The sequence below is a fragment of the Clytia hemisphaerica genome, unplaced genomic scaffold (genome assembly GCF_902728285.1).
Source record: "Clytia hemisphaerica strain Z4C2 unplaced genomic scaffold, Clytia hemisphaerica genome assembly, whole genome shotgun sequence".
Taxonomy (NCBI): domain Eukaryota; kingdom Metazoa; phylum Cnidaria; class Hydrozoa; order Leptothecata; family Clytiidae; genus Clytia; species Clytia hemisphaerica.
In genome coordinates, this window is record NW_027103768.1 from 1,346,073 (window position 1) to 1,371,525 (window position 25,453).

General features: G+C 35.5%; 4 protein-coding genes across 4 annotated transcripts; 3 read left to right on the forward strand and 1 right to left on the reverse strand.

Annotated features, from left to right (window-relative positions):
• Window positions 1-3,450: 3,450 nt before the first annotated feature.
• On the forward strand, window positions 3,451-7,861 carry LOC136805780 (uncharacterized). Its single transcript, XM_067062338.1, has 3 exons — window positions 3,451-3,797; window positions 5,004-6,746; window positions 7,011-7,861. The coding sequence occupies exons 1-3, from the start codon at window positions 3,476-3,478 to the stop codon at window positions 7,661-7,663; spliced, it is 2,718 nt and encodes a 905-aa protein (XP_066918439.1). The 5' UTR covers window positions 3,451-3,475; the 3' UTR covers window positions 7,664-7,861.
• Window positions 7,862-8,712: 851 nt separating this feature from the next.
• Window positions 8,713-16,465, forward strand: LOC136805792 (protein kintoun-like). Its single transcript, XM_067062353.1, has 17 exons — window positions 8,713-8,799; window positions 8,935-9,030; window positions 9,201-9,269; window positions 9,454-9,619; window positions 9,778-9,842; window positions 9,993-10,074; window positions 10,627-10,691; window positions 10,838-11,082; window positions 11,239-11,293; window positions 11,648-11,728; window positions 11,924-12,248; window positions 12,496-12,618; window positions 13,280-13,483; window positions 13,794-13,865; window positions 14,299-14,397; window positions 14,919-14,973; window positions 15,117-16,465. The coding sequence occupies exons 1-13, from the start codon at window positions 8,761-8,763 to the stop codon at window positions 13,309-13,311; spliced, it is 1,443 nt and encodes a 480-aa protein (XP_066918454.1). The 5' UTR covers window positions 8,713-8,760; the 3' UTR covers window positions 13,312-13,483; window positions 13,794-13,865; window positions 14,299-14,397; window positions 14,919-14,973; window positions 15,117-16,465.
• LOC136805839 (DNA ligase 1-like) lies at window positions 13,406-15,907 on the forward strand. Its single transcript, XM_067062405.1, has 5 exons — window positions 13,406-13,483; window positions 13,794-13,865; window positions 14,299-14,397; window positions 14,919-14,973; window positions 15,117-15,907. The coding sequence occupies exons 1-5, from the start codon at window positions 13,406-13,408 to the stop codon at window positions 15,905-15,907; spliced, it is 1,095 nt and encodes a 364-aa protein (XP_066918506.1).
• A 4,821-nt stretch (window positions 16,466-21,286) lies between the features above and the next one.
• LOC136805801 (2,4-dinitroanisole O-demethylase subunit alpha-like) lies at window positions 21,287-23,519 on the reverse strand. The gene is made up of 2 exons (XM_067062361.1): window positions 23,050-23,519; window positions 21,287-21,982 (listed from the first exon to the last, which is right to left on the reverse strand). The coding sequence occupies exons 1-2, from the start codon at window positions 23,483-23,485 to the stop codon at window positions 21,435-21,437; spliced, it is 984 nt and encodes a 327-aa protein (XP_066918462.1). The 5' UTR covers window positions 23,486-23,519; the 3' UTR covers window positions 21,287-21,434.
• Between the last annotated feature and the right edge of the window lie 1,934 nt (window positions 23,520-25,453).

Below are 25,453 nucleotides of genomic sequence, written 5' to 3' on the forward strand. Positions count from 1 at the left end.
GGACCGTTCTATCATAGGCACAAAATAGGGCGGAAACTAAGTAGCACCCTCAGTGCAAGATTGCCGCCTCATCTTTATTCGCCCGCGCAAAAACGCGAGCTAATCATTTTTTTCTCGCGCGCTAATCATTTTTTTCTCGCGCGCTCAAGGGGAAAAGGAAAGTGATCGATATTCCTTGAAGGAAAAACGTCAGAAACAAACCCAAAGACCAAAAGATGTATTTTGTTGTTCAGAATCGATCCTGTGAAGATGAAAAAATTTCTGCTATGCATTTTTTTCGGAACGGTGAAAAACTCTTATTTCAATCTTCTTTATAAGGTGAAGAGGTTGCGAGATTTGGGTTAGCGAGGCAAAAATCGCTAAAAAACTGGTAAAATCGTAATCCTTAAAAATCAAAGTTCAAGCCTCACTGATGCTGGTTGTTGTTATGTTTGACTTTTTTATAGACAACTTTGAACACATGCTCTTCGTGTTTGTTTTGATTGTTGTTTGATGAAATCCTCTTAAAACCTTTAAAAAACAAGCAACACTAGTGCCCAGTTCCCTGACAGAGACGTCAATATTAGCGAAAATCAGTGTGAATATCCTCTCTCCTTAATTCAATTAAATTGCCTGCTTAACTCATACACATTGACAGAAGTATTCCCCATGCAATGATTTTTAAACTACAATCTGCAATAAAAACGAAAGTGGTTTCTTCTTCTCAGTGGCTTCTGTAATTTGCTCCATTGGAAAGTCTTTTTTAAATTTCAGCCAATTTCAACCACAATGAGATTGCCGCGTATCTATTATGATGAAGGTTAGAGTAACGACCAGTCCTAATTTTTGGACCAAAGTGCTTATGGCTTTTCGGTGATTTCAGTGTTTTTTTGTTACAAACCTTTTTTGTCCACATGTACCTTAAGTTGGTCTAATGTCGACATTCCTCTTCTAATTTCGACATCCTACTTTAGAGATAGGAGTAATAGGATTGTCGGAATTGCTGATGGACTCATCAACTGATTGCTAAGCAGAGAAAATTAGTTTCAAGCAGCAATTCCGACCTTCTAGCACCTCCTGTAGAGGGCTTCAAACTTTGCGTAATCCGGGTTTGGAAGCACTTTTAGCTGTCTGCTGATGGTCCTTGTGACTTTTTTGAAGCAAACTTTTGACCTGGAGTGGTTTACTGGTGGGTGTTGGCCACAAAAATAACATTTTCAGGATTTCCATCTTTGCGTAACCGTCGAAATTGGCCAAAAGAATTGCTATTTTGGCAGATCTGGAGCAAAATTCAAGATGGCGTATCTTTTTGCGGCAACAACAAATTTTTTTGAAACTTTCAGCAAGGCTTCCTTAGTATGTCTAGTTGATAGCCTCAAAAAATCTCAGTGGGTTTTTGAAGTCTCTTAAAAATATGATCGATTGAAAATTTGCTTAACTTTGTTGTTTTTTCCCTCTTAAAATATGCTAAATCAGGCCCACTTAAGGGCTCTAAAGGATAATTTTTGTCAAAATATTGGTTGATCTTCTCTAGCCAACTAATCATTGGCATTAGGGGAACAACTGAAAAAGAATTCAGGTCATTTCCATCAACAGATGACATTTTATGACAGTTTCTTTATTTTTAAGTACAGAATATGGAAAAAATATCTTGAGATATCAAGGTGAAATTTTCAGGGTCTTTTTTTCTTGTGTGATAGATCATTTGGTACAAATTTCAGCAAAATCAAAAAATTTGCTATCTCAAGGTGTGAGGTATCACACCCTGAAGACTATTTTAAAAAATGGCTCTTAAGTGCTTTCATTCAATCAGACAGAATTCCTGACAATCTAACTCTGCGTTCATCTTAGAACTAAAGATTAAAAAAAGTCTGCCACTTTAGAATCACATTGATTGAAAAAAAATAAAGATGGTATTAGGGCCACATATCAGCTAAGTCTAAAACTCCTATATCAGGATTAAAGACTAGGCTACCTCTTTACCTTTTTTTCTTATTCCCTTTAGGGGTTACATTTTTATCCCTTTTGCCAGGAGGAAATGTCAATTTGAAGCTCAAATCTTTACCCTGACCTCTTCCAAGAACATCTTCAAGTACGTGGCAACCAAAAATTAACCTCGATTACCTCTGTAAATTCCATCACCTACCATCTTTACTTCCACCATGGATCGCACATTGTATTGTTCTATGGAAGAATTCAATTCAAAAATATGACCGAGATAACGTCAAAATAGAAAGATGGCCTTCATAATCTGTTGTCTCTAAATGGTCATCAACAATCAACAAAGGCTAATAAACAATGAAACATAATGACAGAAATCTTGTCAGTCTTTCAAAAGCAATTTCATTGGTTGACTGTCTCGGGTACTGTGTCTTTTAAGCAAATGGACAAACAACAGTCAGTCTCACTAATGTAGTCTTATCCACAGTAAGGACACAATACCTTAAAAATTAAATTCTGTTTACATAACATATAGTATATTTCTTGAATTTTTATTAAAAGATCAGAAAGATGTTTATATTAAGACTTAGTTGTTTGTTATATTTCATCAAATTGTCTGTTTTTTTACTGTATCCTTAACTTTTTATCCACCAATGAGTTAGTAAGATTATCATCAGAACGCCTTTTTTGAGTGAAGTAAAACTAAGCTTGAACTTTCCATCTACCCATCAATTCTGGTTTACAAAACAGAGTTAGAAGTCTTAAAGTTTGCGATGACTTGAGAAATTTTTTTTTTGGCAAAAACCCCATAGAAATCATATGAAAGAGGTTTGAAGTTTCAAAATTGTTGATTGTTTTGATTTTTCAGAAAAGGTCATTCAGGCAACACTTTAGAAAGGCAGGGTAGCGGTTATTGGTGGTCAAAAGGGCACTTTTGTAGTATTTTTTTACTAAAAAGGCTGTTTTTACCAAAATTTTAGTGACAGGCAGAGTCCAATAATCGTCCACTAAAAGGGCATGAAAAATAGCCTGTCATTGATTCTTGAAAAGAAATAAAAGATTACAGTTCAGATTTTCCAGCCAAAATAAAGGGAAAATCCTTTAGCTTCCTAGATCTGGCAACATTTTTTCCTCAAACAGCCCCATGATTGACTGTTTGACTGGTCATTGACTAAAATAATGAAAGATAAAGCCTCAGATGGTTAGAATTAGAAAAAAATAATGAAAAAAAGAAAGATTTAGTTCTGAGCCTGACAATTTTCAAGTACCACATCTCTTGGTATCCTGGTTACTATTGAAAACTCTGGTTTACCATCTTACAGCAAGTATCATGAAAGGCTAGACTCTTTTATTGCTACATTTAAATTTTAACCTCACCCTTGAATAGTTTTATTTTTGCAAAGAAATGTAAGAGAAAAATTGTGCCACAAAGGCTGGAGAGAGTTGTGGCTCAGGAGTTTATATAAATCAATCAGGGAATAGATCTGCCTTTATTTCTAAACTATGTGTTAACATTTCCTTCTTTTTTAGGCAAAATAAAAATTTGAACAATGAAATGAATATATCAAATACTTGCTTTCAAGGGCACAGAAATTGTGTCCTTATTTCTGATCACTTAGATTTCATTTCTATCAATACTGTATCTGATTGGAGAAGAATTTTATTATATCTTGGCATTGAACAAAATATAATCAACAGAGTCGAAGAAGATGGTAATTTGCGGAATTATGACTCGCGTGAAGTGGCTTATCAAGGATATTTGAAATGGAAAAACATCGATCCCTACAAAGCATGCTTCTGTATTATTCAACAAGCTTTATCCAGAGCACAAAGAAATGATGTCACAAAATCACTGAAAGAAAAATACAACTTTCATGGTAAGAATATAGCAAGGCTTTTTGGTCAGTATTTATTTTGTTCAGTTACATTACTGTGTTTATGATTAGAGAATCAAATAATCGAAAGGTTCTCAATAGCACTCCGTACCTGAAATGTATACCTTTTATTTAACAACACCTTTAACCTTTAACAAATTTGATGCCAATATTGTGGTGTTTCTAATCAGATTCTTTTATTTGTTCCAACAAGAATTTTCTTTTTTCTTTAAAGTTACCTAAAATTGAAAAAATTATTTAACCCTTTGTGTATAGTGCTTTTTGCCCTCCCCCCTCCCAAAAAAAAATACAGATTTTGATAACATTTGAAATATTTATCTAATTGACTTAAGAAATTTGAATTGGCACTTGGGTGAAAATTTTGGCATCATTGATGACATGTATTTTTTGGGCATAGGATAAATTTTTGCCACCGGTTGCTATCGTGTATTTTTTAGACCAGCCATAATTGCCCTTTTTTGCCTAAATCAACCCTATGATACTGTATCTAGTGATTGGAAAATGCTATTGACTTGGAATTTCGACAAGTGTGGGTATTGATAAAGCTTGCAACCAAAACTTCAGCAAAATGGGACAAGCAGTTATACTGAATGTGAGCTTTCTGTATAAAATACAGGCCAGTCTGTTAAATACCAGCCGGTCAAGTGAAGAAACTGCAATTTTGCACACTGTCTTCGATGAATAATAAATATCACTGGTGAAAATATCATAAGTCAAAAGCTCCAATAGTTCCTAATCTCTGACAGTTGGTTAACATGCATTTTACACACCAGTCTGCAAAGTACCAAATACTCAAGGGAAAAAATTCTTTTCTGTTACTAATCTTTTATTTGACAAATCAGCCCTCAGGAACAAATTGCAGTCAAATCGAGCGAGTGAATTAGTCAATCATGATTTGATTAAGTTTGATCAATTTTGTAAATCATTTCCAGTTATTCATATCTACCTTACACTTGTTGATCTTGAGATTATAAGGAGTGCCTCCGGCACCCTCCCCCCCCCCAAGATCCCCTAGTAAAAAAAAGGAAGATGCTCAAAAGTTTAAAAGCAAAATATCTTTATTGACTTGGGAATATTAAGGCAAGCAGGGTTTTACCAGGTTTCTTTGCAATTAAGCTTTCTTAGTTTTTTTGCTTCTAAGACCCTACATTTGTCTACATTTTGTGCTGATTTTTTTCTTCTATTTAGCGAGAAGAAGCATTCGCCACAATAGCTTCACATTTCCTATCGAAAATTTTGTTGGTAGAGAGAAGGAGGTGGAGCAGATTATGCGATTTATTGATGATTCCAATGCCAAAAAGAAATTAATGGTTTTGTGTGGTATGCCATGTGTTGGAAAGTCTGCCTTGGTCCACCATGCAGTAAATAAGCTAGTCCAAAATCAACCTGATGTTGATGTCATTCGTCCTCTTTTTATTTCTAAGAAAGGGGAAACAAGTTGGGGTCTTGAAGATATTGCAGTCAATATATTGGAGGAGATACATCCTGATCAAGAGTACATCAGTTACAGAGTAGCTGCTTTGCATAAAATATTGATAAGCTTGGAGAAACCAATGCTTTTGGTTCTTGAGCTGTGCGGTGTGGAGATCAAGAAGAACACAGTGACAGGATTCTCATTATTTTTATCCAGCTTATTGCATGCCTCTAACCAACATTTGAAAATCATTCTGACAGCTTACAAGGCAGCAGATATTTTGAATCCACGACATGAGATATCATATGAAGAAATGCAACTCCAGGGTCTTTCACAACCAGAAGCTTTAAAAGTCCTACGTGCTATAAATCCTCGAATGACTAACATGAATTGCAAACGGCTCTATGATAAATGTGGAGGTCATCCATATATTTTGAGAAAAATTGGTGCTCATGTCAAGAATTTCCATTCCAATGAAAAAGAATTGGAATCTTTTCTCAAAGAGCTGGGTAGCCCAAAACATCTTGATGTCTTGCACCCTATGATCGCACCACCAACAATCAAACACGATATGAAACTTGTATTTGATGAATTGGAAGATGTGGAAAAGAAAACATTGGTGCAGCTGTGCGGCTTTCCTGAAATCATCCCTGTCGATGCACTTGAACACATTTTTACATCTTCTGTCTATCATACATGCAACCACTTATGCATTAATCATTGCATTATTGAAAAGTCTAGCTCCGGAACATACTTCAAAATGAATCTTTTAACAAGATCATGTATCAAAGACTTCGCACAATCTGATCCAGCCTTAAATCAAGTCCTCACAGAAGCCAAAATAGAGATTAACAAATACTATTTGAATCTCATCAAATCCTTGGATGAGATTTTCATATTTCCCTGTAAACTCGAAAAGAAAAGCAATTGTTTTAATTTGGTCTCTGATTATCAAGAAAAATGCACATTCTGCCCTAAGGACTGCTCCTGTCCGACAATCAAAATTGTAAAGTATCTTTTTCGTATCAGAAAAACTCTGATCATGCGAGCCATTCAACAAGGCTTATCTAGTGACATTCAATTCCATGAAACAGTGGAAATTGCATTGAAAGTCGTACACTTTTTACGATTTGTAATGAGTAAAGGAGATTTGCTGGAAATGTATGATGAAATTTTCAATATTTGTAAAAAAAGAGGAGAGAAGTTGTTGATGGCAATGGCTGTTGCGAATCTTGTATTTGTGAAAGCTTATTATCATGTGAGGGAAGGAGTGGAAGAAAACATCCATTACCTCACCAAAGCCATCAATGTGTTAGATGGTAGTCAGATGTATTTATATGGTGTTACTTACACCCTTATTTATTGCTACATGAAACGTGGTCACTTATATACATTTACTTCTTGTAACCAAAAAGAGTGTCTGACAGACTTCAATCGAGCTGAGATGTTGATCAATAAGTTTTTATCAGAAAAAGAACGACAACTCTTTCTCATGGTTTTGAGCGGTTACTGTTCAGGTAAGAAAACTGCCGTGAACTTTCTTTATCTCGTTGTTTTAATTCATTTCTCACAGTGCGTTAGTTACAGGGGGTAGGCTTTTACCCCAACGACTTTTAGAGGTGGTTTTTTTCCTAGAGATAAAAATTCAGCTTTTAAAGATCCTAATTCAAATAATTTTAGTCTTTGAGTCCCTTGAGCTCTAAAACCTCTCACGAGCCCTCGTGACTTGTGTGCTTCTAGCTTCCTGATGTTTTTAGGCTCTTCTGCTTTTTTCTTTCTAGCGTTTCATTACAGTACGAAAGATTTCCATAAAAGCATCGAAGTGCGGAAAACTCAATTGATTGGCTATCAAAAGCATTTTGGTGTCCACACACATTGTGCAAGAGCTCTACACTACCAAAGTCATGCTTGCGGTAAGGTGGCTGATTATGGGAGCGCTATCAAGTGTGCACGAGTGGCTTATGGTATTTACCACAAACTGTATGGAGATGGAGTTGAAACTATGAAGGTGCTGTCAACCCTTGGGAAAATGTACATCAAAAATGGCCAAATCGAGAAAGGTTTTCAAAAGTTAGACCATGCTAAAAATGTTGCTGAAAATGCACTTGGGGAGCATGAAAAGGTTGCACGATGTTATGAACAGCTTGCTGTCGTCAAGAAAAGTCATGGCTTCTCCCTAGAAGCTGACGAATTAGAGCTCAGAGCAAAAGCCATCCGTACAAACTTTGAAAGAAAATCAAGCATTAACATGAAGAAATATAGTTTGCAGTTGTCAAAGGATCATTTGGGTCATGACATTTATGCACTGAGCTCAGATGAAGTGCCAAAGAAGGATCATTATACACAGGTGGTGTTTTTGACCATGTTTATTGCCATCATATGGCGTTGCTTTGAAATTTATTACACCTGTAATTGTGATCGGTTTTCATTTTAATGTCTTTTTATTGAACTTTATGTACGTGTACTTGCATACCCGGGGATGGGGCACTTAGGCAAAATTGGGTACGGGACGTGCCGCTGGTCAGGGTCCCTTTTTTAGGCTCTGAAGATATCTGACAGGGTCCCAAATCTACTAAATTTCAATATGTGTATCTGAAATTTTACAATTTTTCGTCTACTTTTCTACGTCTACGTCATTTTTGCCACTTGTTAGGGTGGAGATTGGAAAAACTTTCAATTTTTCGTTCTGACAAGGTCACCATTTTACCAAAAATTCATACCTGACAGGGTCAACTTTTTAAACTCAAGCGGCACGTCCCCGTCGGCCGTCAAGGCCAGTGCCCTCCCCGGGCTCGCATAAGACATCTCAATGTCAAAAATGACCATGTAGGATAAAACAACATTTTCTTCCAACATTGAGAGATGGAGTCCAGGGTCAGTAAGTTAACATTTAAAAAAGAGATGCTACGGTCTAGATTGTATTTATGATTGTCTACTACATCTAGCTTTTAAACATTCCGATAGCCTTTACTTTTAAAGTATTTCAAGTTTACCATGATTGACAATTAATGCTCAATTTCAGTATTTAATTTTTTGTTTCGATTATTTGTGTAGTTTGAATTTATTGCAATTAGATTTTATATACCAGTACATAAATTATAAAATTAATTATTTTGGACATTTTAGGTTTACAATCATAATGATTTTTATATAAAATTCAAATATTTTGATATATTTTTATAGATTCTTGTACTTGTTGTAAATTAGATTTTGATAATTTTCTACGTTTGGGTTGAGGAGTTAACTCAAGCGGGATGCTGCTTTATTTTATTTGTTAATCACGCACGCCTATGTTTATTTCAACTTGTAACTATTTTATAAGCTCTTTAGGCTAAAGACATTCATTGACACTTTTCTTCCATTCTCTTTCGGTTCAATCGTGATCAAAATGAACACTGAGAATTTTGACTTCATTATCATGGTGTACTGGAGAAAACAATGCAATGCTTGAGACAACATTCCTAATCTTTTATTTTTATTTTTAGAAAAGGAAAACTTTATTTAAAATAAGAAATAAACAAATAATTCAACATGGCGGATACTGCGGAAGATTTCAAAATGACGGATGATGTAAGTTGCCAAATATTTGAAATCGATGCTAATTACTAGTAACTAAATCACATTTATTAAATCTGATATTAAGACATCCAGTGTTTTTCAATTTAAAGCAGTTAACTAGAAAATGCCATTACTTATCAATTTTAGGAAGCTCGTCGGATCAAACAAGCACTTAAAGACAAAGAATTCATGGACTTGCTGGTAGAATATGCAAAAGAAATTTCTGATCCCGAAAATAAGAAGGTGGCATAACAAATACATTGCTCTTACTTCTTCTTCTTCGCGCTAAAACCTTTCTTCGAACGTTTGGGCACGATAGAGAAGGAATTTCATCTTGTTCAACCTTTGAAAATTTGATGGCACTGTATTCTTCATGTATTTGAATGACTACGTTTCTTTGTCTGTTTTTTCAGAAATACGAGGAAGAGATCGTTGCGATGGAGCGACAAAGAGGTCAAGATGTTCGGCTGCTCAAACCACAGGTATCATAAAACATTCATGGGGCATCAATGAATTTATCCTCATTCTTCTTTTGTTTTATGTCTACTCAAGTTGGTGAATCTTTTATAGAAAGAAACCTAAGAAATTCAAAAATGTTTTAATATATGATTTTTTTTCATTTATATACAAAACTATTTTCTATCAAATTCCACCTTTTTTATTTAGTCTGGTTTTGTGATAAAGACAGTACGATTATCAGACAATATGAAAGTCTTTTTGAACATTTGCAGCAGCCCTGAAGTGAAGGAGTATGAATTGCAGCATGTGAAAGGAGGCGCCAACCTCTCCTTACCGCATTCTGTGTCTCCTGTACGTGAAGACATCGACAAAGGTGACTAAAAAGTTTCATCACTTTGTATTGTTGATAATTATTTAGTTTGGCAAAACCAAAGGACATTAAAGTATCACAGGATTAGTGCAAAGATTTGTTTTGGTGTATTGTGTTAGTTTGAACTCTTGATTGTAATTATTTTCCCTGTTTATTTCTAGGTGGAAAGGCGTGTATTGTTTATGATGTTTGTTTCAATCCCAAATCATACGATAAAGGAATGAAGGTCAGGCTTACTTATTTCAAGATATTAACACCAGATTATGCTAAGTTTCTATCGTTAGAGCTTGAAACATGAATGCGACGGTTTCTTAAAGATAGATTCCAATAAGGTATAAAGAATTGTTGAAGTAAAGAAGACTCGTTTTGTCTCTAGGAATCGAATTTCCGCCAGTCGATGGTGGACTCAGCGTTCGATACAATTGAGCGTCAGATGAACATCAAACTCGATCGTAAAAGTAAGTCATTGTTACTATCTCTCTCCTTTCTCATTTAGATCTTTAAAGGTTTTGTTTTGATTGAAAGGTCTGATGATGCTGATGTAGTAAAAACAAGTGCGACAAGACTAGAAAATACATTGAATAAAAAACCATTCCTCAAACAAAGGGACTTTTACTGATACTCTTTCGAATGTTTTATGTTTATAATAAATAGAACGTTTTCTATCTTATAATCAAAACATTCGATTGTAAATCAACTTTGCTATTTTTTGTTTACAAAAGCAATAGAATGTGAGGTCACATATCGAAACAACTTCGATCTTTCACTTGTTTGCAGGATATCGTTGCGTAAAAAAGTAGCTTTTATTTATCTGACTCAGCATGAAGACACTGCCTAAAATAAGCTCCTTTTATTCCCGTAGAAAACCTTTAAGTGAGGCATTTTCAAAGGCTTGCTTGAAAAAACTAGGAATGATGTTTGAGAAGAATTCTAACTCTTGATCTTAATTAAGAAACTTTTGTTAGACGGTTGTATAACAAAACATTGAATGCTTTCTCGCATCCATTTAGACAAGAAGTTTCCGAAATTGAAGTACAAAGGACAAGCCCGACCACTGATCATTCGACCGGAACAGGTTAGCACTCGAAAATATTTTGATAGACCTCTTTTGAGATCGACAATTCATCCTCCTGGAAAAACTTTCTGTCTGTACGAGATACTAATAAATTTGTTGGAAAGTCTCAATCATGTGTATTATATTTAATCTCTCTCTCTATAAAGCAATCACAGCAAAAGACTTCTCCAAAGGATGACAAAAACTCTAAGACTGAAAAAGACAGCCCTTTGGATTTTCGATATCCCGATATTCAAAAGGAAAATAAGGCCACGGAAGAAAAAACTGGAAAGGATAAAGAATCGGAAAAATGCACGAAAAGGACGGTTATTGACGAAGGGAAGCCGGTAGTTCCGAAGTACAAAATCGTCCACAGAGGTTTCTTTGAAATGACTGATTACACTGGGGGAAGGTACTTCAATCAAAACTTTTTCATTTTTATTTTAAGTGATCTCTCCTTGCAAGACTAGAGTTTTTTCGGCCATCTTTATCATGTCTTAAACAAATTAAGTTTTGCTGTTGATGATCTGATGTATTTATGTTTATTGATGATTTTTATTTTTTACAGTTTATCCTCGACTACACCAAAAGAGCTGGTTGTGGAAATTGAGCTTCCCTTAGCTGTGAGTATACTTTTGAGGAGCTTTTGTTTCTTTTTTTTTATTTCATGCCATCAAATTTCTGTCAAATAATTGCGAAGTCCGTCCCGTTAAGGACAAATCCTCCTAAAATGCTTTCTATAATTCGAATATCTCTGAAATTCGAATAAATAAGATTTCCCGCTCGAGTTCAAATTGGCGAGAGTGAACTGTACCTTCTTCAATTCCTTGAACCTCCTTGCTGTCCAATTCTACTGTTTATTAAAATCTCTCATGATCGCTCATGTTTTTTATTTTGAATTTCCAGCAAGAGTCTTTTCTTTTGGAGGCTAATATTAGAAAAAGAGTAATCGTAAAATTTCTCGAATGTTATTTTAGAAATCAGCAAATGGTTTGGATTTGGACATCTTTGCACAACAATTGATTTTAGACTCAGAGAAACCGTCTTATCACTTGGATGTATCTTTTTCAATATTCTTCATAAAAAGTTAGAAGTTTCCCTCTATCAAGAAATAAGTGATTTCTCTAAAGCACCCTTGTAGCTCAATGTAAAGTTTTCTTTTTGATATAAAAAGTGTTAAAAATTCTCTCTCTCCTCTTCTTTTCAACTAATGACATCTAAAAGAGGTTTTCCTTGACGCAGATGTTTTACAGATTTCTCTGCCGCATAAAGTTGACGAGGACCGCGGAAAAGCTCAATTCGATAAATCCAAAAAAGTGTTGATCGTCACGCTACCCATTTTGAAAGCTGAACCCGTTACCATGGTACCCAATCCTCCATCGCGATTGGTTGAAGAATGCGTGGATGAGAAAGATGTGATTCATAATGGCGGTCATTCACCGGATAGCGGTATTGATGAGATGTGTAACCATCATCAAAATGACGAAGAAGATGCAGAAGTTGTGGAGGATGCAGATGAATGTGTTTTTCAACCAAGTGATCTCGACAACGCTGTCTTTGAAACCAAAAACTTCGAAAGTAAGAAGCATTTAAACTGTAAGAACAGAGGAAGTGAGAATTCATTGCTCTAATAAGGTTATACCCTTCACTCTTTATGTAGTACCGTATTCATCTTAGTTCATCATTAGTTCCATGTCTTTCATTTTTGTTTTAACTTTTTCTACATTTCTAACTGAAAAAAGCGCAAGGCTGAAAAGACTAGTTTTTTCTTGAAACTGGTGTTCCCTACAAAGCCTTCAAATGAATACGCTTCTTCCTTTCCCAGGTATGCCAATGAATGCACAACTGCCACAATATTCGTTCGACCAGACAATAGAGAGTGTTGTTGTCGCAGTGAAAGTACCCAATGTTAAAGTGGAAAACATCTCTCGGTATCACACACCAACAGGTTAGTAGAAAGTCAATTTTTATTAATTTAACTAGGCTTCTATCAACACCGAAGTAGTTTGTGTGTGAGTGAACAGGGTCAATGATGTCAGAATGTCTCTTTCTCTGATCGCTAAAATGTAACTACTTCTGTTTTGCATTACCCACGGTCCTTTTTAACTGGGATCTGACCCCGTTGCATGTAGCTTAAAGTGGTGAATTGTTAATTCTCTTTCAAGGTTTAGAGATGGAACGCTTACAAAGTCACTCAAACCTTGCTGACCAAACTGAGAGTAATACTAGTTCCTAGTTCATTTAGGTCTTAAAAATATACTAGGATTAGAGATTTTATTTTCAACCTAAAACCTGATAAGCTTGGATAAGGCAATTTGTAATAAATTCCAACATTAGGTTATGTAACTTTAGCTTGGCTTCGGAGCCACTCCCTTAAATTGAAGTTATCAGTCAAACTTAGTATATTTGACCTAGCTTAAATGGCTTGCCGTTAAAAAAACTTGTCCCTTAATCTCTGAGATAAGGTTATCAAATTTTTGGCTTTCATTTTTGGTTCTTTCCTGTTCTTTCTTCGTCATTAGTCAATGGAAGTTTTTAACCGCACAATATATCCAACCCAAATTTTCAAACTTTATTACGTAATCTAACATTTCCTTATTTTCATTTAGGTCTGTCTGAGTTTGCCACAAGACGCTTCTGACATCAACTCGCCAGATTGGAGCTTAGTCATTCGTTTGGATGACCGATATTATCTCGAAAAAGACGATTGCGGTTTCGATATTTTACCTGACCGAATGGAATTGAATTTGAAAAAGAAGAAAAGTGAATTGTGGGATCGCATGTTCATTGGGGTTTCTGAATCTTCTTTGAAAGTATGTCTTCTTTGCTTGTTTGTTGAAATTACTGAACCGTTTCTCTGAACTCTTTTGTTTGTTAGCTAGAGAAGCACGGTATGGCTTCTAAACCGTTCAATAACTATTATAATTATTTTTTCTATGAAAGTGCTGTAGCAGATTTAAACTATGGCTAATTTGTTTCAATATCTGAACGTGTTTGTTAGTCAAAAAGATGAGGTCAGCTTGCCTTGATATGTTTCCATGCTTAATGTTCACCTTTTTCTTGAGAATTTTAAGATTTAAAGGATGAATTAAGAAATAAGTTTTTGTTGTCTATTTAATTTAGATGGAGGTGTTTTTGGTGGACGCCACAACTTCAGGCATCGTTGAACAATTGAAAGCTTTGAATGTGGATAAGGTGAAATTCTTATTTGTTCTATTCCGTATTATTGGCTATCGCCGCCTTATCCTGAACTAACGCCTCAGTATAAAAAGATAACTCAGTAGTTGAAAACTGTTTTAGTTTTCACTGCATACTTTTCCCTGTTTCACTGCATATTTTCCCCTGCCTTACTGCATACTTGCCCTGTTTCACTGCATACTTGCCCTGTTTCACTGCATACTTGCCCTGCCTTACTGCATACTTGCCCTGTTTCACTGCATACTTGCCCTGCCTTACTGCATACTTGCCCTGTTTCACTGCATACTTGCCCTGTTTCACTGCATACTTGCCCTGCCTTACTGCATACTTGCCCTGTTTCACTGCATACTTGCCCTGTTTCACTGCATACTTGCCCTGCCTTACTGCATACTTGCCCTGTTTCACTGAATACTTGCCCTTCTTTGCTTAGCTTCCACGAGCAGAGGTCGGTGATGTAGAAGAACGCAAAGTGGCGGATATGGAAAGACGTTTGGAACAACTGCTAAATGAAGAAGAAAAGAGTAAAATTGTAAGGATCAATCTACGCTAAGTATAGGTTTTGCCTAGAAAAAAAAGAAAATACCTCAGGTGGATTAATTTTGACGTGGATTTAATCTGGCGATTGGCAAAAATATTTTTGACGGGGATTCAATTTGGCGATTGATCAATATTTTGTAAAAATTGGCAAGGATTTAATTTGACGAATTAGGAATTTGTAGACACTAAAATGGATGAAAGTTACTATAAAATATACTAAAAAGGTTTGATTACTCACATAATATTCTTTCCGTTAAATTTAGCGGGGATTTAATTTGGCAAATGACCTATTTTAGAAATTTGGCGGGGATTTAATTTGACGAATTTTGTCAAAATTCGCCAAATTCGCCTAATTTAATCTCCGCCAAAATTAATCCACTTAAGGTACAAGACACAGACCTCAAATCATTCGAAAGTCTTTTGATAAGAATTAGGCTTTGTAGCAAATACGAAAAGGTTTAGAAACAAACGGTGTGATAAGAACTTGATATCAATGTTGTTTTTCCTTCAAAGGACGAAGAGACGTATGAGAGATGTTCAAATCGAGATGTTGCACGTCTGAAAACAGGTCAGTAGTACAGTTTCAATTTAAACAAATTCTTCCCTTTGATGAAAACCTTAATCAAATGTTTAACTTTTATCGTAAGAAAAATAAAATGCAGAGAGACATTTTTCAATCCACTAAAATCCTCAAAAACCGTTTCTTTGTAGAGAGTTTTTCGGAAGGCAGCGATCTTGATTACCGACATGTCGACCTGATGGAACTCGCTGATGACGTCATCGACGAAAACTCGCCGTTAATCTCACCCACCTCCAATACATTGAACAAACATCATGAGTTTGCGGCGCGCACCAATCGGACGCTTGAACGTTCTATGAGTCACGACGCATACCATCCTCGACTGCGTTCTATCTTGAAACGTTCGAAAAGCGACGGTGCTGCAAACACTACGGATACTGATGATGACGTCATACCTCATCGAGCGCGCGCTACTACTTACTCAGACGGTCATACTTACTTATCGGATGTCGAGAACGACTTTTCACGACGTCGGAATAAATCGGTGAGTTTTCAAGACGAGCCGATTGTTTTTGAGTTTACCAAAATGACGAAATGGCAGTGGAAGCGACAAGAATTAAAGAAAGCAAAGAAAAAGAAATCGAAAGCAAAGAACGGAACGAGTTCCGATCAAACGGCATCCTCGGCGGATGAAGAAGAATCTTCAGCTGTTACCTCTCAAGAAGAAGAAAAACTTGACAAACCGAGCGAAGAAAAACCGCCCCAAAAACACGGCCGAAAATGGAAGAAAGCGCAAAAGAAACGAAATCGGAACAACTCGGAAAGCCGGTCAACCGAAGAAGAAACTGAGCAGACGAACAACGGACAGAAGAAAGACAAACGGAAAAAGAAGAATAAGAAGAACAAAAACCAAGTTGAAGATGATTCTTCAAATGAAAGCAAACTGACTCTCAGCAATCCCTTGATTTTCCAATTAGATTGATTTTTGCATGACATTTATGACATCGCGTTTTAGGCGAATATTTTCAATTGTTTTTCGTTTAATTGTTTTTTATAAAGATTGATTTTGTGTAAATAATGTGTATATATGGTAGACAACGTCGAGGAGCCCAAAGAATTGCTGACATATGCATATTCAAGGGGCTTCTACGACACAACGGGTTCTGTTAGTCCAGTGTGCTGTGAACTTACGAAAGTTTCTTTTAATTTAAATAAAACCTTTGAGTACGTTTGACTTGAAACTACGGGGCTATAACTTCAGTGAGCAACATTCGCATTCACATTAGTTCCAGAAGGTTCACAATGTTTATGGGTACTTGGACTAACATTTTTTAGAGTTTTATTTTTTATTTGATACACCATGGACAAGCTATATAACTAAAAGCCATGCCTCGAAATACACAGGTTTGTATCGAGAGCATCTAGAGAAATGATCAATTTTTGTTTTGTGTAGTGTTTGATAATGTGCAAAATATTAATCGTGCATTGTAAAGAGGTTGAAAATCTCGTTTTGTCGTTAGAAATATCACCGAAATTCAAATATTGTACCGAAATATAATATCGCTTCTACTTTATTCTCATAGGCTTTTTACCCGATATCCCAATTTTGCATTTTCAAAATTGCTAGACGCTAGACCTGTAGACAGTTCTCAAAAAATCCACTTGAAAAATTTCACTCTGGGACTCCTCCAGACTATTCGATTAAAATTTGTTACATCCTTCGGATCTGCTTAAGTGCTTATCTCTAATATGAAAAAGATACAACCTCGTTCCCAGGGCCTGATTCTCACTTTTTTATAATTTTGATGGTCGTTTCGAATCGCCCTGGCAAAAAAGGATTGAGATTCGCTGACGTCAGCGAAAAAAAAGTTGAATTTCAACTATTTTTTCGCAAGCTTTCATTTTCTGGAAGATAATTTTTTCCTGCTGTTGCCGTGGTTGCATTGACGTCACAGCTACTAAGAACCAATCACATACCTTAATCGATCAAAACATTAGCTCATCGATGGAAAACGTGTATAAGTTTCTGTTCATGCATTTTTGACCCTTCTCTAAAAAGTTGAAAAAATAGCTCTTGATGATGCCAATGGTAATGGAAAGATTGATAAGCCAGGCATTGGCACAGGCTGATAGAAATGGGAAGAAGGAAGCATACAGATGATAGATGGTTTATATAAGAAGGTAAATGCTTCTTTTAAAAAGGGATCCATTCATATATACTTGAAGTCAACACTTTTCATTTTCCATATCGAAGGTGGTGAAACCAGAACTTTTGTACAAAGAAAAAAAGAACAAGAGTTGGAGACTGTTAATTTGTTCCTCTAAAAACTTGGAGATTTCGTGTGAAAGCCATGTGATTTTTATTTTTGAGGAAATTGTTTAAAATTCTGAACTTTCTTGCAACTGACAAAGGCTATGATATCTATAAAAGGTAAAATTTTGGGAATTCCCAGTATTTATCCTGTAGGTTTATTTTTATACAAAAATTTTCACATTGAATTTGTTGTGATCTTTAAGGTGGCAGAAAAACTCTGAGATCTGGAAATTTGGTTCAAAACTGTGAGCCTCACAAGAAGTTTAGATTTAATTAGATTAAGAAAAATGAACAAGAGATTATATACTCGTAAAGTTTTTGGGAGCTGATTCCTGATTTTTTACGTCTTTAAATGTTTCACTTTTATCTCAATTCAAATTGTTTTGACTTGGGAATATGGAAGATTTTTATTGCCGAAAACTGATAGTTTGATATCTCTGATAATACAGTAATCCATTCTTGGTTTTCTTGTAACTACATTGCTTGACCAAATCTGCGTGTATTTCTTCTGAAATCAAGAAAAAGTACCAGAGTTTGTTTGGCAATTGTTTATTTCAATTTATCTGAAAATTATCAAGACAAGGTGAAGCGTGATGCTACAGATCAAATCTGTGTTTAGACTGGACTCACCAACCTTTATGATAGACGTTAGGTGATCAGGATGGTCCATTGAATAACTAATTACTACAGCATAAATTACAGCCTAAAGGTCTATCATAAGGGTACAGTCTGTTTATTCAGTTATTGAAAATCTATTTTGATCCAAAAGACGCATCAACGTGTAAGTGTATTTTTCAAAGAGGCTTACAAATTTTGTGTCTTGACACTTAATTGTGTTGTTAATTCTAGTGACAGAAAGAAATAATTTTCAAAATATTCTTGATACGGGGTTTAATCTTTTTTCACTTTTCATCCTACATTATATTACAAAAGGATATGATGTTCGTAATTGGGCATATAAATTCTTTCTGGTGCTATAAAGGGCCTTTTAGAAAAAAATCAGGCAGGTTATTTTGGAATATTTTTTATTCAAATTATTTCTACAGTAGGAGAGAACTTAGCAAATCAAGCACATACATATGTCAACAAGCTCTTTTCTGATCTTTGAAATATCTTATTCCACTATTTTCATTCAGAAAAATCTTTTTACTTCTCCAATTCTCAGAATTCCAGGAAATTATAACACACTATAAACTAAAAGAGCCCATATATTATGGATGAATAAATCACTCTGATCAAGAACAAGTTTAATAGCAATATTTTTCGCAGGAACTAATTTCTGTGGAACTAATGCGTTTTTGGGTGTCTACTCTTGTGTTTAATTGTAGGGGTGGCGTGGTTTTGGGGTGATTTTCCCAAAAACCCCTAGGAGAATGAAGGTTTTGGTTTGGGACTTTTTCAGAAAAATTTCATAAAATTGGGGTTCATTATAAAATGATTTTGGGGGGATTTTTTTCCCGAAAAATTGCAAAGTGACCCCCTTTAAAGCTAAGGCTACACTGATAGTTTTTTCAGGCGGCTGCAATGCAATTAGCGTTGCGTTGCAAGCGCGCGAGAAATTGCAAAATGTAGCATGTCAATTTTTTCTGCAATTGCTCTGCAACGCAATAAAACTATTGCAGAACAAATTGCAAGTGTCTGCAACAAAATCAGTTTGAACTGATTTTGTTGCAGAAGAATCTGCAATTTTTTTGACGATGTATCTGACATTCCAATCTTATTACGTCATTCGAACGTCGGACCTTCGAAAATCGAATGTTTTTGATAAAATCGAATGTTTTTGATAAAATCGAATGTTTTTTAGTTCGAATGTTTTGTAGTTCGAATGTTTTGTAATTCGAATGTTTTCTAATTCGAATGTTTTTTGACGTTTTTCCTGGTTCCCTTTTTTTATATGGCTAGACAGCAACAATTTTCAGGCGGCTGCAATGCAACAATTGCATTGCAGCCGCCTGAAAAAACTATCAGTGTAGCCTTAGCTTAAGCGCAAAAGAGTACTGCAAAAATTAGTTCCATGGAATACAATCTTTATACTAAAAATCCTCAAAAAAAAGCCTCTAGGAATATGAAAGGGTTTGAGCAAAATATGGGTGGCAACCGTGAAAATCATTTCCGCAAAATGTGCCAAGTAAAACCTCAAAGTGTTTTTGTGTAACAATATTCCGAAATTGAGGTATCAGAATTTGAAATCTTTTTAAATGGGTTATTACAGGACAATAGAAGGATCCCACATGCCAAATATTACAAACCATCTGATTATCCCTTTAGTAGTACACTTATTATGGAAAAGACTCTTCCAAATAGGCTAGAATTTTGTCTGCAAAGTAGTTTTTTTTTCTGACAAAGAGCAATTGCTGGTTTCAATTTTCATGCAATGCTTTAAAATAAGCTGACTTAAAAAAATAATACTTGTGAGCAGATTTTTTTTAAATGCACACACTTGTTATGCTCTTATCAAAGAATTATTGCAATACAGACTGTATCTTTATAAAGTTAATCATAAAGACTGGTGCGTCCAGCCAAACACAGATTCGATCTGTAGCTCTCACTGCACCATATTAAAATTATCCACACCACATTGTTAGCTTTTTGAATTATATAATATTAGTGAAAGGGGGACTCGGTCAGAAGGCTGTTTATGCAAACATAATTTGCAGAGACCCCCTTTATACCCATCCATCCCCCTTTCTGTGATGGAATTTTATCTCCCCCTCCCTTTCTTACAGAGCATCCGTTTTGAAGGAAACTTGCTCTATGCACCACCAAAATTATTTAAAGAGTACAAAGTATATGCAGCCATTACAATGAAACTTTGCTAGTTTTATCAACCTACACTTTAGCCATCAATCACATTTATTTTTTTAAAGGGACATAAAAGTAGTAAAATGTAAACATTGCGCGAACCATGTGTCATTAAAGAGAACAATTAAAATCACGTGTCCAAAACAAACTTGTAAAACAATTGAACAATCAAAATTAGCCATATTTGGTTTGATTTTTTATTTTGACATGTGACATTTGTTTTGATTTTGTATCCGCTGCATACAGTTTGTTTACAAATTTCGCAAGTCCTGTAAGTCCCTATAAACAAACTGACCATATTTCTATATAATCAGATTGGCCAAAATTTTCAAACCCCCTTTATTATTTATTTCCCTAAATTCTCACCCACCCCAGTTTTTTTTGGCAAATCCTGGTACTGTGCCCCCTAGAAAGACCCCAGAAAAGTTGGCATCCTCTTTTAATAGGGGGTAAAAGGGGGGGGGGGTGCAAACTACAGAAAAATTTGAAAATGCAAAGCCCAAGAATGTTCAATTGAGATTTATTGTCATCCCACATCCCCCCCTCATCAACCTTTTTGTTGCTTTCCAAACATGTTGGATTATGTCCTTACAAAAGTACAGTCCCACACCAACACAACAACCAAAAATTCAGTTGCAATTTTAATGAAAATGCTGGGCAGGGGATACACAATAAAATTGTATAGTGGCAGTGGTAAAATGTAAAAGTGGTACAAGGCTAGTCTCCTTCCAACCTATCTGCCTACTTATATATCCGTAAAATTACTTCTTACTTACTTATGAAGCTTTTCCACATCAAACATTATATAAAGAAAAAGACCCATCCAGTCTTTAGTACAAAAATAACATTTTTGACTGAAAGTTTGACTTCGAAAACTGTTTTGTTTTTTAGCAGGCAGACAGTTTGCACTTCACATCGATTTACATATAGACGCCCGCACGAAAAAAATGCTGACTCTGTCATAATTTCCCGTGTCGGCGAATAACAACAGATCAAAGGGAATACTAATGTTGTTTGCCAGGGCGATTTGCTACATCCTATATAAAAAGCAAATCGTCATGGGGACGAGGTTGAAAAAGATATTGGCAGTGATTAACCTCCCAATATGCATTTTTGTCCCCCGAACAAATATCATCCTACCCCATTTTAAGAAGTTTTTACTACAGGGGGCAAAAGCTTCTGAAAAATTATGGTGTTGCATTTCTGCAAAATCATTCTCTAAGTTCTGAAATAATGAGCAAAGTGTCGGTTTAATCAATCAATTTTTATTTTTGTTTGAAATTTTTTTCAGATTTTCAAATTATTGAACAATGAATTGTAAAATATTAGATTACAAAAAATATATAGTTGATGGTTAAGAATTGCAAAATAATTGATGATGCTTACACGATAATCACTGATTGTTTCTTCTCTTCGCCCTTCGTAGAGGAAAAGCAATTTTGGAAGGTTTCAAATACCGTCTCACCGATCTCCAAGGATAAGGACCAATGAAAAGCTCGAATGCAAATTTCTCAACATTCTTGGTAAAATCTTTCTCGTAAAAAGCTAAATGTTTATACTGTGGTAAATCCAACAGTCCGGGATCCACTATAAGATTCTTTCCATCCTTGAAAGCCTGTTTGACAGCTGCGTCCAGATCAACTGAATACTGTAACGTGTTGCGGACATCTTGAATGGTGCCGTCTGGTGGGGAATCGAGAAGTGGGCCGTGACTGAAAACTACACGGTCGAATGGAAGTTGAACAATCTTGTGGTAGGTAGAAATTGCTTCTTGCATGTTGGAATCAGGAATGGATGCGAAGAGGACACGGTTAGGCGTGACCAGATCAGCGATGTAAGCCACGTTGTCTTTGGGTGAACCGTTGGGTGGTTTGTAGACGAAGACCGTCATTCCGTACCCGTGATTGATTCCGTAATAGTTGAGATCAACTCTCGCTTCACCTAAAACAAATTAAGTGCAATCATGAATACTCAAAATTTAACTACAATCGTTGAAAATTAAATATGCTTTAACCTTTCCAACCCGAATGCCGTACATATACGTCTTTGATACGTTCCGAATGCCTTACATTTACGCAATTTGATAAACACGTCTTTCTCAAGCCATATATTTTATTGGCTTGCTTCGTAATCGTTCAAAAAAAAAGAAAAAGAAAGTGTAGAGTCTAAGCTTTCCGTTGATATATAGTGATGTAATGTTATGATCACGTAGTGAGTCAACACTTTTCGAAGAAAAACACTGATTCAAAATGGCGGACGGAAAAACACTGATTTCTGAGAAAAGTGACTGATGTTTGGAAAGCCATTGTGAGCAGTAGAATGATTTTTGTATGCTAATTTTTGGTATATGGCTTTAGGAGTAAATATATAATGATTAAATACTAAAGAAAGATTTAATAATTAAACTTCCCCCACTTTTTTTTGCATAGGAAGTGAAAAATACCAAAAAAGTGACATTACCGAAAAATGAGGAAAAAAACTTTGGTAAATGTTGAGCTACCATTTTAGTTAGAGTATTTTATTTTGATTGGTACCCAACCTAAAAGCTGCAGAATTTAATTAGTTTTTCAGGGATAGCAAATTTTTTATCAAAAGATTTCTAGTTCTTGAGTTATGACAAAATAACCAAACATGTCCATTTTGTCAAAAAATGTTGCGTGGGGACAGCGTGAAAATATACAAAACAGCGTGGTAGAAAGGTTAACATTTTAGATATAAGGTAAACGTCTAACTCAAGGTAATAACCACAGTAGTAAAATAAAACCGATTTGCTTCTGCGGTCAAAATCCCACATGTACAATATTATTCGTGGAAACAGGGGATGGATCTCGTCGGCTTTATACCATAAGTCTCGCCTAGTTTTTAGTAAATATGTATTGTTAGAAACGGTGGTTTTTATTTGTTGTTATTAACTAATAAATGAGTTAGTCCCATTCAAAGGAGCAATTTTACATTTAATATATTTGATACGAGATACGGGTACGTTTCATTGTATATAGAATACTCACCAAGACACAGAGTCTGCTTTCTGCCCCTCCACGTTCGATCAGGAAGGTAGAGATCGTCGGAAGGGTGTTCCTCCATCCAATCAACAGCTTCTTGATGAGCAATCACTGTCGCTCCTTCATCACTAAACACCTTCCCACCTCTGGCATGGTCCCAATGATTGTGTGAAATCAAAAGATATTTGATGGGCTTTGGAGTGATCGTTCGGATGGCTTTGATCAATTTTCTTGCATGTATCGAATTAAAAGGTTCGATGACGATTACACCTTTGGATGTGACGATGAACATCGAATTGAGGACGAGTCCTTGAATGTTTTTGAATGCGTACACATTCTTTCCAACTTGTTTAACGACACCGTTGTCAACAGGTGCTGGCGTGACCAAGCTTGCCATTGAGATGATCGATAACAGCTGCAGAACCAGTTGAATTTTCCTCATTTTGGATGCCTGTTAAACAATTTTAAGAGAAGCTTAGATTACATTTAAGACATTTTTGAATCGAGAACAAAAGAAAACGATAGTGTGAAAAATAATATATGCTCAAAACTTGAATTCAAATATATTTTCAAATCTGGGTAACATGTTATAAAATGCAATGAAAAAACAACAAACCTTTCTTCGAAAACCCTTTCTATTGTCGTCAATTTTTCCAGAATTGCTCCCGTTTAGTGATGCTTGATTGTGAGGGTGAAGGTCATTTTATACCCACTGGAGCGGAAGTGAGCACCGTTTAGTCCAATCATCATTTATCATTTACTAACTCGAAAATGATAAGATCTGCAAATTAAAGCTGAAACAATATTACTGAGATAATTAATTGCGGCGGATATTGTAAACAATTTATCATTATTACCTCCGTGTGCAAAATATGATCACTGCACGTTTTTGTTTACTTGTAACTAAAATTCAAAAGATGTTCATTAGACTGGTCAAGAGTCTGGAGAATCTCGAAACTCCTTCAAAAAATCTTTTATTTACTGGGTTTGACGGGTATGTCCGAGCCATAGTTCGAAAATTGACCTTTAGAAAGACCGAATTTCGAAAATTTTGTCCATTTATTGAGGTTTTGCCACCCTTAGAGAGACTACATGTTTTTTTTTAATAAGCAAGTGTCTGTCCCTATGTCAGGCTCGCATTATGCTTAGCATTCTATTGTTCTCAAACAATAGAGCCATTGTTTAGGTACCAAAAACTGAGCCTGCATATGCTTATAAACATTATGCTTATAAAAGAAAAAACATGTATTTCCCTAAAATTTCAGCCAAAACTTTAAAATTTTAAGCCAAATTTCAAGAATCTGTGTCTCTTTGAGGGAGTCGATTTTTTATTTTCGTAATTTTGGAACCCTCAATTATTTATAATGGTTTTTGTACCCGTTTTGTACACAAGTATCGTAATAGCTCAAAATAGCAATCCTGCAAAATATATAACGTGAGAAAAAGGTGTTCTGCAAAAGACATCAATCAGTCAAAGCAAACACTTCGTCCCTTGTTTCAAAATACTTACAAAAGACAAGCTGTAAATCATCGACACAAGTGGTTCCTTGTCCTTTGACAAAGCCACATAACAAAATAAGAAAATGTCAGGAAGTAAAGGCTTGGGGGCACGAGAAGTTTTTTTCGCGTTGGTGCAATGCAACATGCTCCATCCCACCAGCACAAGAGAAAAATTTCGTGTCCCATGGTTTCTTTTTTTGTTTCATGGGACAAAAAGTAAAATGATGTTAGAGGCATAGCGTGTAGCATGAATGGAATACCATAAAGGTCAGCGAAAATGAACTTTCATGTAGATGGAATCACACTGTGCGATCTCTTAAGGTAAATCATCTGATCCCGAAAAAAACGTCCAGGGGAATTTTGAGAGAATGATTGACTCAAGAGTCATGCTTCGCAGCATACTTCTTGATATCAAATATCAGGAATTGCAAAAGTATTGCAAAATCGCTTTCAGATTATGTAGACAAATGTGGGAAAAAGATAATTCCTTTGACACTCTTCTGTAAGTCCAATGGACGCTCAATTCAAACAGGTTTGAATTGTCTCAAAAATACCCCTCCTCAATCAATTTTTGTCGAAAAAAGAATGCAAAGTTGGCAAGCTCCTAACCACTTAAAGATGAAATGACGTTTTGATTACTTTTCGACGTTTGCAACGATTGATGGAAAATTACTTTTTTGGGAAATGATGGAAGTAGCCATTGTAAATAAAATTGAAGGTTTCCTGTTTCGGTGTAAATAACTTTTCCTTTCCGAAAAGTACATCAAAAAGACTATCTTAAAACTTTTTAAAACTTCCACAAATGCCAAATTGATCATTTTTTGTATCAGATCCCCTTTTAAGTAAAATCAAATAGTTTAGCATGGAGGCCATTGGGATTTTTTGAAACTAAAGCAGCCAACCCGATAGG